This window comes from Chiloscyllium plagiosum, chromosome 25 (assembly GCF_004010195.1).
Source record: "Chiloscyllium plagiosum isolate BGI_BamShark_2017 chromosome 25, ASM401019v2, whole genome shotgun sequence".
Lineage (NCBI taxonomy): Eukaryota > Metazoa > Chordata > Chondrichthyes > Orectolobiformes > Hemiscylliidae > Chiloscyllium > Chiloscyllium plagiosum.
In genome coordinates this window covers 46,550,004-46,566,286 of record NC_057734.1, presented here as the reverse complement: position 1 = coordinate 46,566,286, position 16,283 = coordinate 46,550,004, and the positions used below count along the sequence as shown (strand labels likewise).

At 40.6% G+C, this 16,283-nt stretch overlaps 1 protein-coding gene across 1 annotated transcript in view; it reads left to right on the top strand.

The window, feature by feature from the left end:
• The window catches only part of gcn1 (GCN1 activator of EIF2AK4), a 128,719-nt gene that overhangs the window by 27,844 nt on the left and 84,592 nt on the right, over window positions 1–16,283 (top strand). Inside the window, exons 11-16 of the mRNA XM_043716089.1 lie at window positions 191–319; window positions 1,927–1,977; window positions 6,936–7,034; window positions 8,925–9,098; window positions 11,697–11,849; window positions 13,199–13,291. Of these exons, the coding sequence (XP_043572024.1) occupies window positions 191–319; window positions 1,927–1,977; window positions 6,936–7,034; window positions 8,925–9,098; window positions 11,697–11,849; window positions 13,199–13,291 (699 nt within the window). The remainder of the gene's footprint in view (window positions 1–190; window positions 320–1,926; window positions 1,978–6,935; window positions 7,035–8,924; window positions 9,099–11,696; window positions 11,850–13,198; window positions 13,292–16,283) is intronic.

Genomic DNA, 16,283 nt, shown 5'->3' with positions numbered 1-16,283 from the left:
TTAAATTTAATTGTGATCTGTTTGTAATTATTTTGTATATTTCTGGGTCATTGTCCAGATATTTTTTAAATCATAGAGAAGGGATAAATTAATTAGACAAGCTTTTTCTTAAATTATAGCATTGGATTGTTGCAGGAAATTGTTTCAATTTGATTATCCCAGGTTTACTACTTTCTTTTCTGTACCACAGGCCAACTGAAGTCTAACAATGCGCAACTGATGGACGAGGCTGTGATAGCTTTACGCAACTTAACCCATCAATGCAGTGATCAGACGGCTGCTGAATCTCTTGTCAGACATCTCTTTGCCATTCTTGGGGGTACGTCTTATGGAACAGAAATCCAGGAAATTTTGTATGTGTGTGCATTTTTATCTAGGAGTATGTGCCTGACAAGGGAAGTAACGCTTGTGCTATTTATGTCACATTTGTCCTTTCTCATTCATTTTAATGTAAGACTAATTTTGGCTGTCTAATTTGACATGATAGTTAGGTGCTGCTGTAATAGCACAAAATTCCTTGCACCATTTATTGCCGCAAAAGGATCATGTGATAATGGTGCTCTCAACTTAACGTGCCTAAGGGCTCAGGTCCAGCTGAATTCTTTTCCAGTAAGATTTTCTGGCCTTACTGCTTCCGGGCTTGGGTTGTCATTCACCTTATGTCTGTTGCTATGTGTGTTTTTTTTTCTCAGTTTTATCCCTTACTGCCTTTTGTCTTCCAACACTGTACAAGACTTTCAATCCTGATTCTCAATTCTGCCTATATCTTTCACCATTTACTTTCTTAAACATCCAAATCTGTGGTACTTTATTTTATCATATGTTTCATCAAACTCATTTCTAGTTCACTTTTTGATTCCTGCCATTTTCAAACCCAGTCACCACCTTGTTTTTGCAAGTCCTGTTCTTGTTTTATTTTAAACTGTCATGCAGTTTCCCATGGTCTCTCTTTTTTTTAAATGCAAGTTGCTCGTTTTTGCCTTTTTTTTTGCCCTCCCATTTCTTTCCTTTAGTCTCTACTTATTCTGCATTTTTGAAGACCTTTTCCTTTCTTCTTTTTATATAATATTTCTTGTCTACTATTCCTTCTAATGTTGTCTTTGATATTTTGACTCCAGTGTGCGGGTTATTTCACTGTTTTCTGCACACTAACACCATTTTAAAATTTTGTACATCCCCAATTTATCAATACTCTTGCAATTTTTCTTTTAAACCAACTTCAACTATGGCTGCCCCTCCACTTCATGACCATACACAACATGCAGAGCCATATCATTCCACCCTCAGTGTTTTCCCTAACGCGGCCCTGATAATTCGTCACTTTCTCAATGCACTTCATTACATAACTTCTTATTCCAAGTTGTCTGTGCCCATGAAGTATATTATGTTACCAGTGGTAATGAATGTCACTGTGTATCTGCTTGTGTACAAAATGTATCCTGTGTTTGCAGGTAGTGAAAGAAGAATTTTTTGGATAGAGTATTTCCAGATACCTTCAGTTTTCTATTCTGTGTGAGGGCATTTGGTGAGAAACATGTAATTCGGCACTCAGAGAAGACACACAAGCATTCTATATCTTGAATGTATGATGTAACAACTGGGTGAGATCATGACTGCGCCTCAGGTGGATGTGAAAGATTCTAATGTAATATGTGGAGAGGAGCAAGAGAATTATTTTGGTGTCTTGACTACAATCACAAACAGTTTGCATGTTCATTCATCACATTGCTGGCTGTGGTATTGTTTGTACAATTGGCTGCTGCATTTTCTGACATTAGAGCCATGACTACATTTCAAAAATAGTTTATTCTTCACTAATTACCTTGGGCCTCTGGGTTGTTAAATGCCTTCTATAAATGCATATTTATTGAACGGATTCTTGGTAATGGCTGCTAACTTCTCACTGTCATTTATGTTTTCCTCTAGGTTCTGAGGGCAAGCTGACTGCTGTATCACAGAAGATAAGTGTGCTGTCAGGTTGGTGATTTAAATCACTTGAAATAAAATTGAAGAAAACCCAGAAACCTGTTCATACAGTTTCTAGTAATTGTAGAAGAAAATGGACATATTGCTGAGACGTTGTTTCCTGAATTGGAGTGTTTTTGTGCATAACTACATAGAAGTCAAATAGAGTAGTTCAAAATTCTGTTGCACTGAGAGTACAGAGCAAATTTTTATCCAAGGTTCTTTCACAAATTAGTTTGAGTTCAACTTACCTCTGCAGGCAATGCTTTCTGTCAACACCAAGGAGGCGCTAATGTGAATGCTGTGGTGTACCTTTCGAAGTCTCAGCCTGCTGAGTACTAATAATGAAATGCTGGCAAATCTGTCAGTAACCTGAATCGTTAGTTTAGTTTTAAGATGTTATTCTTCCTGTTAACATTTTGTAAAAACTCTGCATATTTTATTTAAGCCTTTTGTTTAATTGTTATATTGTTTTAGAAATCATTATGAGCACTTGAGAAAGAGGGAGGAGATGATGTAGTGGTCTTGTTTCTCGTAACCCAGAAAGCCAGGTAATGCTCTGTGGATCAGGGTTCAGCAGGTGGTGTAATTTGAATTCTAAAGCAAATCTGGGATTAAAAGTCTAATGATGACCATGGAACCATTGTCAATCCATCTAGTTTACTTAATGTCTTTTAGGGAAGGAAACTTGTCGTCGTTACCTGTCCTGAATGTGACTTCAGGTTCATAGCAATATGGTTGATCTTCACTGTCCTCTGAAATGGCCTAGAATCCAGCACTAAAAGGTCTCAACAACAGACAGATCACCTGGCATTGTCCCAGTACCAGAAACAACAATAGCAAATTCAGCCTTGTCAACTCTGCAAAGTCCTCCTCACCTGGGGACTAATGTCAAAATTGTAGCTATCTCGCACACTGACATCATCATACTATACAATTGTACCTTTTAGGTAAGGAGAAAGTGAGGTCTGCAGATGCTGGAGATCAAAGTTGAAACTTTATTGCTGGAACAGCACAGCAGGTCAGGCAGCATCCAGGGAACAGGAGATTCGACGTTTCGGGCACAGGCCCTTCTTTTCCTGAAGAAGGGCCTGTGCCCGAAACGTCGAATCTCCTGTTCCCTGGATGCTGCCTGACCTGCTGTGCTGTTCCAGCAATAAAGTTTCAACTCTACCTTTTAGGTAATACTTGTGACAGCATCACCACCACCATCCCTGGGCATGTCCTGTCCCATCAGTAGGACGAGCCATCAGAGGTGATGGCACAGTGGTATAAAGTGGGAAGGAGTTGGGAGTCCTCAATGAGTCCTCAGGTGAAATATGAGCAAGGAATCTTCTTGCTGATTTCCCTCCACCCTGGATGATATTTATGTTGAACACTATTTGGAGGAGGAAATGAAGGTTCCAAAGGCATACATCCATACTCTGGATGGAGGCTACATCACCAGGCATGATTTAGCAGCATTACTTTTGACCAAACTGGTTGAGTTCTAAAAGACATGGCTGCTGAACTAGGTCTGTAGCAGGCAGTGAAGGAACCAACACGAGAGGGAGAAAACTATTACTTGACCTCATCCTCCCCAGTCTACCTGCCACAAGTGTATCTGTATCAGTAGGAGTTATTACTGCACAGATCTTGTGAAGACTAAGTTCAGTCTTCACACAGTGGCTGTTGTCCATCATGTATAGCACTACCACTGCTAAATGGGATAGACTTCAATCAGATCCAGCAATTCAAGACTGGGCATCCATGAGATGCTGTGGGCCATCATCAGTAGAATTGTATTCAATCACAATTTGTAACATGATGCGTAGCATATCTCACATTCTGCCATTGCCATCAACATGGGATTATCCCTAGTTCAATGTAGCGTGCAGAAGGACAGGCCAGGTGAAGTTGCAACTCGACAATTTGCATACCAAGCAGCATAAGCAGTAAATGATAGACATGGTTGAGCAATTCCACAACCGACCAATTAGATCAGAACAAAAAACAAATTGCTGGAAAAGCTCAATTGGTCTGATAGCATCGATGGAGAGAAATCAAAGTTGACATTTCAGGTCAAGTGACCCTTCCTCAGAATCGAAGCTCTGCAGTCTTGATGTATCCACATCAGGATGGAGATGGGCATTTAAATAACTCACTGGAGGAAGAGGCTGTATAAATTTCCCCACCTTCAATGCTGGGGGAACCCAGCATGTCAGTGCAAAAGAAAAGGCATCCATCTTCAGCCTGAAATGCTGAGTGAATCTTGGCCTCCTCCAGAAATCAATAGCATCACAGATGTAGGACTATCACTCCATGTGAAATCAAGAAATGATTAAAGGTATTGACAACAGGAAAGGCCTTGGGCCTTGATATCATTCTGACAAAATGCTACTGAAGACTTGTGCTCCAAAATTTGTCACACCCCTAGCCAAGTTGTTCCAGTACATAAGACCATAAGACATAGGAGCGGAAGTAAGGCCATTCGGCCCATCGAGTCCACTCCGCTATTCAATCATGGCTGATGGGCATTTCAACTCCACTTACCCGCATTCTCCCCGTAGCCCTTAATTCCTTGTGACATCAAGAATTTATCAATTTCTGCCTTGAAGACATTTAGCGTCCCAGCCTCCACTGCACTCTGTGACAATGAATGAGGCCCACCACTCTCTGGCTGAAGAAATGTCTCCGCATTTCTGTTCTGAATTTACCCCCTCTAATTCTAAGGCTGTGTCCACGGGTCCTAGTCTCCTCGCCTAACGGAAACAATTTCCTAGCATCCACCCTTTCCAAGCCAATTATTGTCTTGTAAGTTTCTATTAGATCTCCCCTTAATCTTCTAAACTCCAATGAATACAATCCCAGGATCCTCAGCCGTTCCTCGTATGTTAGACCTACCATTCCAGGGATCATCCGTGTGAATCTCCGGTGGACACGCTCCAGTGCCAGTACAGCTGCAGCAGTGGCGACATCTCGGCGATGCAGATAATTATCCACACAAAGCAGAGCAAATCCAACCAGGCCAACTATCACTCCATCAGTCCCCTCTCAGTCATAAGTAAAGTGATGGAACTGGATGGCAACAGTGCTATAAAACATCACTTACTGAACAATAATCTATTCACTGACAGTTTACTTCACTCCTGACCCCATTCCAGCTTTGGTCCAAAGCAGTAAAAGAGCTGAACTCCAGAGGTGGGGTCAAGGCTACGGAGGTGGCATGGTGGCTCAGTGGTTAGCACTGCTGCCTCACAGCACCACGGACTCTGGTTCGATTCCAGCCTCGGGCGACTATGCAAACTCCACACAGACATTCTCCCTGTGTCTGTGGGTTTCCTCTGATTTCCTCCCACAGTCCAAAGATGTGCAGGTCAGGTGAATTGGCTATGCTAAATTGCCCATGGTGTTCAGGAACGTGTAGGTTATGTGCCTTAGTTGGGGGGAAATGTAGAATAATAGGGATGGGGAATGAGTCTGGGTGGGATACTCTTCAGAGGGTCACTGTGGACTTGTTGGGCTGAAGGGCCTCTTCCCACACTGTAGGGATACTATGATTCTAAGGCCAGATTTGACTAAGTGTGACAACAAAGAGTCCTGGCAAAATTGGAATCCGTGAGAATTAGTGAGGAAGCTCTTTCTGGGTTTGAATCATACTGAGCTCAAAGGAAGCTGGTTGTTGTTGTTGGAAGCCATTTTCCTCAGATCCAGAACATCTCAGTAGGGAGTTCCTCAGGGTGTCCTAGTCTCAACCATCTTCAGCTACTCCATCAATGACCTTCCCTTCATCATAAGATCAGAATGGGGATGGTCGCACATGATTGCACACTGTTCAGGACCATTCATGACCCTCAAGCACTGAAGCAGTCCAGATTCAAATGCAATAAGACCTGGGCAAAATTTAGGCTTGGCTGTCATATGGCAAGTAATATTTGTGCACACAATGCTGGGTATTGGCCACCTGCAACAAATATTCTAATCATTGATCCTTGACATTCAGTGGCATTGCCTTTGCTGAATTCACCCACTATCAACATCCTGGATACTGCATTGACCAGAAACTGAACTGGACTCACCATATAAATATTGGCTGCAAGAGCAGGTCATAGTGTAGGATCCCTACAGCGAATAACTTACTCTTGAATTCCAAACGCCTATCCATCGTCTAAGGCATAAATCAGGAATATGATGGAATTCTCCTCCTTTGCTTGGATAAGTGCAAGAAATTTGACACCATCTATAGCAAAGCAGCCCAGTTAATTGGCACCATGTGCACACTTAATTCCCTCCACTGCTGATGCTCAGTGGCAGCAACCATTACAAGATGTAATGCAGAAATTTACCAAAGTTTCTTTGAGAGCTCCTTCCCAACACCCCCCCCTGCTTCCATCTGATGGTCAAGGACAGCAGATAACCACCACCTGTATGTTCCCTCCAAGCCACTTAATGTTCTGGTTTGGAAATATAAAACCGTTCTTTCAGTATCACTGGATCAAAATTCGGGAACTCCCTCCCTAATAATATGTTGTGTGTGTGCGCACGCACTCGCACACACGCACATGGATTGCAGTGGTTCAAGAAAGCAACTCACTGCCACCTCCTTAGGGTATTTCAGGATGGGCAGTAAATGCTGGTTCAGCCTCTGAAGCTCACACGCACATGAAGGTATACACTTATAAATAAAATTGTCTGATCCAAAGAGCCTTTATAATGTAAATGCTGCTGTCAGCTGAGATCTCCCTGCCTTTGTACATGGACTTCCAGTATCCCCTGTTGCAACCCATAGTTGCTTTTGAATCTCTTAACATTTTTTTCAGAATGATATGCTCAGTAGTAGGGGCCTTAACATATGGGATGTTGAATATAAAGGCAGCAGATATTGTGCTCTTAACAAATATTTTGTCTAAAAATGTATTTTAGGTGTTGTATTATTCCATGTATTGTCAGAATGTAGAGTTGTGTTCATAAAACGTTGTTCTTTTGCACAGGCATTGGAAGCTGCAGTCACCATACAGTCGGTGGTATTTCAAGTCAAACCCTGAGTGGTACAGTCGCTGAACTTTTCATCCCCTTCCTGCAACAAGAAGGTGAGTGGCTTCAGTTCTCTAAATCTCAAATGCTGTTATAAATTTGGCAAAATAATTTTTGCATCCTTTTTACTTGCAAGAACAGTTTGGGATAAAAGAGCTCACCCCTCTGTCCTAAAACTAGCAGCTCGGAGTCCAACTTAAGTTTGAATGCATCAGTATTTTCCTCCATTCTTACCTGTTGCATATTATTCCGTAGTGTGTTGCTTATTATTTCATATACAGAGGAACCTCGATTATCTGAAGGACACAGGTGGGGAATATTTCGTTCCGTTGCTCAAATTCCGGATAATCAAATGCTGGATACCATAGTTTAGCCAAGCATCAGCACCTTGAAATCTTGCCAGATATTCCGATATTTGGTTAATCGAGGTTCCTCTGTTATTACTTTCTTGCCCAATGATCTGCTTGAGGTGCTTAAGCTGAAAAATGGAGAGGCTGAATAGAAAGAGAAATTATTCCTTCTGTAATAAGAACCCCTGAACTATAGGTCACCTTTATAATTATAGCCAGGCTGTTCAGGAGTAAAATCAGCAAACACTCCACATCAGGAGTACTGGATATGTCAGGAGAAGAACTCACTCTCCCAAAGTGAGGTTGAGGCTGGTGGTTTGGGAGAAACCACTGAAAATCTCAAAAATGAGGTTTGTTTGTTGGATTAGATTATTGAGGAGTATGTAGATCAATCATGGTCAAACCGTGTAATGGAAGAAGCTTGAGAGACTGAATAGAAACAGGTGGCTATGTTTTTTTACATTTCTTCCTCAATAATTTAAAGTTATTTCCTGTGGTGCTATGCGTTTGACTTCCAAACAATGTTCTATTTTTATCTTGGTGATGAATCATGTCATTATCTGAAGTACTTGGGTTTGATTGTGATTCTTTAGATTTTGTGGCTAGTGGCTTGTTTAATTATTCCCAACAGTTCCTCACCTTGTAATTTGGGGTGAATTATGTTTTTATTCTTTTGACACTGTACAATCCACATGTGTCCTTTCTGCGGTGTAATGTGACCAACATTAAGCTGAATGCTTTGTGTGATTTTGCAATGCATTGATCATAAATGTGTTGGCCAAGAACTTTCTCCACAAAAGAAATCTGCAGATAATCATAATCCACGCTCCTTATCACATGCAGCATTAGAACATGAAGGTATTTGTAGTAAATAGTCAACTCTTGAGGCATGCGCTTGTACTGTAGTTTGCCCTACTGTGAAGATAGGATTGGGGCTTGAAAGAAACTAGAAGTAAAGGGAGAGAATCCAATATGGACAACAAAGTGCCCAGTGGTATTGGTACAGAAGAATTCATAAAATGTTCCTGTTGACGAAGTTATATTTCTCTGCAAACCAAATGAGTCAAAGAAATGATAAAGCATCAAACAATATATTTTCAATTCTAAACATAATGTGATTACATTTCTTGGTTTGTGTCTCTCTCTAGTGACCATTCTGCGTAAGCATACATTGCTGCTGTAGTTGTCATGTATCTTGGGTTTCATCAGTGGAGCAGCGTAGAATTCAAGAAATATATTTAAGATCCTCTCTGTCTGTCTGCCATGCTTTTCTACTGCCTTGACTTATTGAAAAGGGATTTTTTTTTAAATGGAAGACTCCACTCTAACTCCCTTGGGTGACTGATGCGTGAGAAGCAAGTAGGATAGGAGTGTGATTTCAAACTGAAAAATGTTTAGGGCTGATGTCAGGAATCTCGTCTTGAATATTTTAAAATTTAGAATGGGTATTTTTATTGGATAGTGAAGTTCAAAGCCTTGGAGTCATTTCAGGAATGTTGAATAGACTTTGCAGCTGTTGTAGATTTTCTAAGTGTAGGACAGTCTATCTAATGTATCTGAGCTTATATTTACAACATGGTCTATGTTTTCCTGAAGTTCATGAGGGCACTTTGCTTCATGCCATCTCCATCCTTGCACTCTGGTGCAGCAAGTTCACAACTGAGATTCCCAAGAAACTGATAGAATGGTTCAAGAAGGCTTTCACTCTGAAAACCTCAACGTCTGCCATCAGACACGCTTACCTGCAATGTATGCTAGTCTCATTCCGTGGTGAGTATAGTTGCATAAAAAAATCTTTTTGTTTGCATCTGTTGGTGCCACTTGATATCTCCTGATAATGTGATGGTTGGAAATCCTTTTCTGGGTTCAGTAGTCGAGTCTAAAGTGATTTTGTGCTCAACAATTATATTGTCTGTATGGTCTTTATAATCTTTGGCATAGCCTGCAGTGCCAGCATTTGCTGCCCTTCACAAATTGCCATTGAACTAAGTCATTTGCTTGGTCATTTCAGAAAGCAGTTAAGAGTCAGTCACATTGCTGTGGGTATGGAGTTTCCTTTCCTAAGTGACATTAAAGGACTTGATGGATTTTTATTTTACAGCAAGTAATGATGTGCTACCCTCTGTACAGTTGCTTGTGGCTGTAGAAATTGTTCTCTATTTTCACATCAGCAAGCACTAAGGAGGACGTTATAAACTCGATCCTCTTGCCTGAACCAGAACCTGACAGCACTTAATGAGGCTCTGAGCTTAAATACACTTAACTGAGATACACTGCCAAGTAATAGCATGGAGAGCCCTGCAGAATCTGGAAACAAGTCCCGAAAACCAGGCTTCAGTGACCAGAGTGGACCAATGACCCAATCCCCTTCTGGATGAGAATTATAGCTTCCTTAGCTCCATCTGTACTGTGGAGAGATGGTGACTAGTAGTAATAATACTGGACTGGTAATCCAGAGGCCCAGGCTAATGCCCCACGGGCATGGGTTCAAATTCTACCACGCCAGTTGCTGGAATTTAAATTTGAGTAGTAAAGTCTCAAAGGCTAGTGGTCATATTGATGACCATAGAACCTATCTGGCAATCTTTACTATGTGACTCCAGGTCCACGGCACTGTGGTTGACTCTTAACTGCCCCCTAAAATGGCCCAACAGGTAGTTAAGTTCAAGAACTTTTATGGATGAACAGAAATGCTGACCTTGCTAGTGATGCCCAAAAAATCTCTATTTAATGCGGCACAAATGGTGCAGGTTGCTGTAACATTGCTTCCCAAATCGCTCAATTGTGTGAATTTGGTACAGGTTTTAACATGTTAAGGTGGAATATAGAATCTCAGGCTTTCCACTGACCCTCCAGACAGAACACATCACTCTGTACGTTTTTTAAAAATACTGACCTATAGTTGAAACACAGGTTACTGTACTCATTAATGAGCAGTTATCAATTTCATAACTTGGAACTTTAATGAACTTTCTAACTTAAAATAGCATTTGTTCCTATCTCTTGTTGCCCTAATAGTTGTATGCATTTTTGTTTGCAGCTTTATTACATTTGTATAACATCTTTTTCGACCTTTTATCAATATCCACTGAAATACTTTTGAAACATAGCCAATGTTCTAGCCGATGTGTGCACCCTAAACATTCAGACAGCAAAGTGAAATTTCCAAGCTGTTTTTGTAATGTAGATTAAGGAATAAATATTGATCAGGATACCAGGACTAACAATCCTGCTGTTCAAAATAGTGTTCTGTAGGCATTAATATCCACTTGTGAAAGAAGTAGGGCCTTTGTTTAACATCTTACATAAAATATGACAGCACCATCCATGCCGCCCTCCTCATGCTACATTGAAGCCTCGATTTTAATATCAAAACTTGGAGTGGGACCTGAATCTGACAATCGTTGAGAAGCAAGCGAGAGTGCTGCCAACTGAGCCATTATAGGCATGCAACTTGAGTTTCTTGCTAAGCTACTGAAAGGGAAGTGTCAAGTAACATTAATGTGGGTGTGGTATATGTCAGACCAGGTATGAATGGCAGGTCTTGTTCCAAGTTCATTTTTATGACAAGCCTAAAACATTAAAAGTACTTTTTCCTTTTGATTTCTAGGTTTGTAAACTGAATTTAAGTCCTTAAGGATTTTTATGTTCATTTTCTGTGTTACTATTTTAGGACTCTGAATTACTAATCAAGTAAATAACAATTATGCCCTCTCTTAAAAGTGAAAAAGATATCAAGATTGCCAAGTACTTTACTCCTGCAAAAATGTGATGGAAGAAACTATCACAGTTGGATAGGCCTCTTGCCTTAAGCTGGCATTGTTTAGCATTTTATAAAAATGTTGGTGCATAATCTTCAATGTAGCCATATTATTATATGGATAACAAATTATTCACCAAACCTTTTTGTTTGCTGTTTCAATCTTTCTTACTGCACTCAAGTGTGCACAATGATGCTACACTTAATATTCCTCTGGCCTATGAAGTGATAATGATTATTTAGTTACATCAAAATCTTTGGAAGACATTGATTTTCACATGTTGGTGCAAATATGGGAAGAAGGAATCAACAGCCTTTCAAAGACACCAAGTTCCTAGAGATTTGTTCTCAATGGGGTAACACCTGTTTTGTTTGAGCATAACAATTCAACTTCATTTAAAAGTTGAAGTCACAAAGATGTGCATGGTTTAGTAATATTTCTCATTATGGTGCATTTCTGTGTGTGCCTTCTGTTGGTTTGGATTGTTTTCTTAAACATGTTTTGTTATTTTCACTGATCTCCTGCACTGTCTGATAGTTCTTTAAAAAATAAAATAAGCAACTGCATTCTCATTCACGGTTGAGTGATAATTTTTCCACCCAATCAGGTGACACTTTACTTCAAGCGTTAGAACTATTGCCGCTGTTCCTGCAGACTGTCGAAAAGGTGCCCTCACAGAGTACCCAAATTCCCATTGTAGCAGAAGGTGTTGCAGCTGCTGTTCTGATCTGCAGACTATCTTTGGTGGACACAACAGTTGGTAAGAAGATTCCTCATCTTTGGCACCACAAGAACTGAATTTAGCATTCTAGTCTTTTTCTGTACAGGTTGGTTTATTTTGGGTACAATTCATATTGAACAAAGAATTTACATTTATGTAGCAATTTCACAGCTCCACAATGTTCCAAAATGATTTAGAGCTGAAAATGTGTTGCTGGAAAAGCGCAGCAGGTCAGGCAGCATCCAAGGCAGCTTCAGGAAAGATTCCTGAAGAAGGGCTTATGCCCGAAACGTCGATTCTCCTGTTCCCTGGATGCTGCCTGACCTGCTGCGCTTTTCCAGCAACACATTTTCAGCTCTGATCTCCAGCATCTGCAGTCCTCACTTTCTCCCCCAAAATGATTTAGTCAATATTATTTTTTTGAAGTGTAGTCACTGTTTAAATGTAGAGATACACAGCATCTTTCAGAAACAGAACAGATAGAAATCAATTTGTATGATGTTGGTTGAACCATAAATGTTGACCAGAGCATTGGCAGAGTTCCCAGAGCATTGACCAGAGCATTGGCAGTTCCCATGCTTTTCTTCACGTTGTGCTGCAGATTTTAGATGCATATTTCCAAGAGAGTAGTTGCAGCCTCCCTTTAATTCTGCAATGATGAAGAGTCAAGTTCCTGGGTTGACATTTGTGTACCCCACTAACTTAGAAGGAAATTAAAGTTATGCAGTCAACACAGTCAAGACAAGCAGAGAATTACTGTTGATAAAAGCTGGAGGAGCTTTATGAAACCTGGAGTATCAGAGTCCCACATTCTGTGGATTCATGTAAACCTTTGTCAGTCTGGTGTGATCTGTAGGTTTGGTTTGGGATGATTGACTGACTAAACCAAAAGAGATAAAAGAACACACACTTCTGATTGTTTTCTAGAAAACAACAAGTTATGCAGAGATTGCTTGTCATGCAATATCCCTGAACACAATGTGTCTTAATTGTCTTGACTACCCCTCTGCTACTTTCAGAAAAGGTGGGAGTGGAATCCATTGATGTGACTACATATGTTTGGTCTTTTGTGCAACAACTGTGTTTGTGTCACCACCTCAGGAGTTTTTTTTGTTCAGTAGCATGTCCACTTCTGTTTCTGTAACACACTTAAGTGCCCATAATGGTCAAAGAATCAACGATCAAGCAAAGAGAGAAGATTAACACTGGGGCTACTGAAACCAAATTTTATTGTAAAATAGAAAAGGGACCTTAACAATCCACTCCACTGGATGTTGGGTATCTTTAAATCAGCACTTCATTTGTCAGGATAATGTAATTGAAGACAATTGTAGAAGGATATCGCTTTAAGTTGGAAGTTATTTATGCTGTTTTAACTTTACTTCCAGAGTCCAAGCTGACAACTTTCTGGCCGTTAGTTCTAGATGAGAAGAAACAATTTTTTGCCTCTGAAAAGTTCCTTTCCCTTGCTTCTGAGGATGGTGAGTGCCTGTAATTTATGATGAGCAATGTTTAGTTACTTGCACTGTCCTGTTAGTTCTGAACAGTATTAACATTTTTCTGTTTGTGCCAATTAAATGAGTCGTCAGATACACCATGGTAGCATCTCCTCAGTATCCATTGTGATGCCATAATGGAACCAACATGTGTTCAAGTGAATTGAGAAGAGCTGTACCCATCCCCCTCTCTCTTTCTCTCTGTCTGAATCCAGCAAAATGGCAAATTGCAAAACTACTCAGATACGCTAGTTGAAAGACAGCTGCAGAAACTATAACTTAATATAACAGGGTGGTTTTGCACAGCACAACATATTTCTTAGTTATGAAGGAGCCATATTCATATTTCTGTTTAACCAGCAGTCCAAACACATGAAAATAACAATAACGACTTGCATTTATATTGTTGCAAATCATACTGAGTTAATTGATAGTGTCACCACACAGGGATACAGTTTATTACTGGGAGATTGCCTGTGTAATCAGGATGAAATAGTTTGCATGCCATTTTAAAAACTTGTAGAGTTGTCATGCAATCAAATTGTTTTATTTATGGGTAGGTTGGGGATTAATGGAGTGTTGAAGTTCTTGTAACTGGCTGACATTAAGTAAGAATTGGAAGGTGTTGTTGAACTTCTGCAAGAGTAGAAACTGGTAAATATAGGAGCGTATGTTCAAACTAACACTGAATATTATAATAGTCCCAACAGTTTAACATAAAATCATTCAAAGCTATTCTAATAGGCATGTTGAGGGAGTATCGCTTCTATAAAAGTAATTTAGTTAGAGAACTAATGAGTTAAAAAAGTGTTTTTTACCTGATTTGCTGTCTTTGAGAATGTCACATCAACCAGGCACTCTTCGACCTTTCGACTTCCAAAACATATGTCCATATGATGTTTCTGATCAAGTAAAAAACTACAGTGCATTTAGGGTAGACAGTGAATTTGAGACTAGAAAATAAATCACTACGGTATGATGACTGAAATCAGTGATGAGAAATGTAATGAAACTAATGGCAGGTAACGGGCAAACTCTCAATGGGCAACTCATACAAGGTGCACACAAGGTATTTAACAGATAGTATCCACATTTGGCCCATATTGGAGCTCATAAGCTCCTGCAGCTTTAATCTAGAAACACTATGTTAATTTACAAGGAATTAATTGTGAGCATTCCTTTTCAGAAAAATTTAAATCTGTTTTCAACTCCTTGCAGCTCCTATCTTCCCTTTGAGACCTTTCTTTGTACCCCTTTTGATTCCCCTGTTTTGACTGCCTCAAACAACATAATGAGGTAAACCTTTGTTCAATGGTATAAGTAATGTGCAATTTGAAGTACGCCAAAGTACTCTCTGAAATTAGAGCCCAAGCATATAAATGAAACATACAAATGTGTGAATTAAGAGCAGGCCATTTAGCCCCTCATCCCTACTCTGCCATTCAAAAAGATCAGGGCTGAATTCTGCCTACCCGGATAATCTTTGAACTCTTGCTTTACAAGAATCTTTGTATTTTTGCCTTAAAATTGTTCAAGGACTCTACCTCCACTATCTTTTCGCCTAATCTGTGATTTTTTAAGCAGTGATTCCCATAGTTTGTGAGAAGATTTGTAGCTCGGGTGCTCGTTGTTGTGGTTCTGTTCGCCGAGCTGGGAATTTGTGTTGCAGACGTTTCGTCCCCTGTCTAGGTGACATCCTCAGTGCTTGGGAGCCTCCTGTGAAGCGCTTCTGTGATCTTTCCTCCGGCATTTGTAGTGGTTTGAATCTGCCGCTTCCGGTTGTCAGTTCCAGCTGTCCGTTGCAGTGGTCGGTATATTGGGTCCAGGTCGATGTGCTTATTGATTGAATCTGTGGATGAGTGGATCCACAGATTCAATCAATAAGCACATCGACCTGGACCCAATGTACCGACAGCTGGAACTGACAACCGGAAGCGGCAGATTCAAACCACTATAAATGCCGGAGGAAAGATCACAGAAGCGCGTCACAGGAGGCTCCCAAGCACTGAGGATGTCACCTAGACAGGGGACAAAACGTCTGCAACACAAATTCCCAGCTCGGTGACAGAACCACAGCAGTGATTCCCATAGCTCCAAGTTCACCAAGAGAAAACATCCTCTCCACAGCTACCCTGTCAAGACCTCTAGGATTAGATTAGATTCCCTACAGTGTGGAAACAGGCCATTCGGCCCAACAGGTCCACACCGACCCTCCAAAGAGCAACCCACCCCCCTCTGAATAATGCACCTAACACTACAGGCAATTTAGCATGGCCAATTCACCTGACTTGCACTTCTTTAGAACATAGAACATTACAGCGCAGTACAGGCCCTTAGGCCCTCGATGTTGCGCCGACCTGTCATACCAGCTAAAGCCCATCTAACCTACACTATTCCATGTACGTCCATATGCTTGTCCAATGACGACTTAAATGTACTTAAAAGTTGGCGAATCTACTACCATTGCAGCCAAAGCATTCCATACTCTTACTACTCTGTGAGTAAATAAACTACCTCTGACATCTGTCTTATATCTATGACCCCACAATTTAAAACTATGCTCCCTCGTGCTCGCCATCACCATACTTTGAAAAAGGCTCTCCATGTCCACCCTGGACTGTGGGAGGAAACCAGAGGACCCTGAGGAAACCCACACAGACACGGGGACAATGTGCAAACTCCACACAGACAGTCACCCAAGGTTGAAATTGAACCTGGGACCCTGTTGCTGTGAGGCAGCAGTACTAACCACTGAGCTGCTGTGCCAATCTTGTATGTTTCCATGAATTTGTACCTTACTCTTCTGAATGCCACTCGATACAGGCCCAGCCTGTCTAACCTTTTTTCCCATAAACCAACAAACCCATTCCAAGTATGTATCTAGAAAGCTCCTCTGAACTGCTTCCAATGCATTTATATAATTTCTTAAATAGTTATCACTAATGTGTACAGTATTATAGATTGTCTCACCAGTACT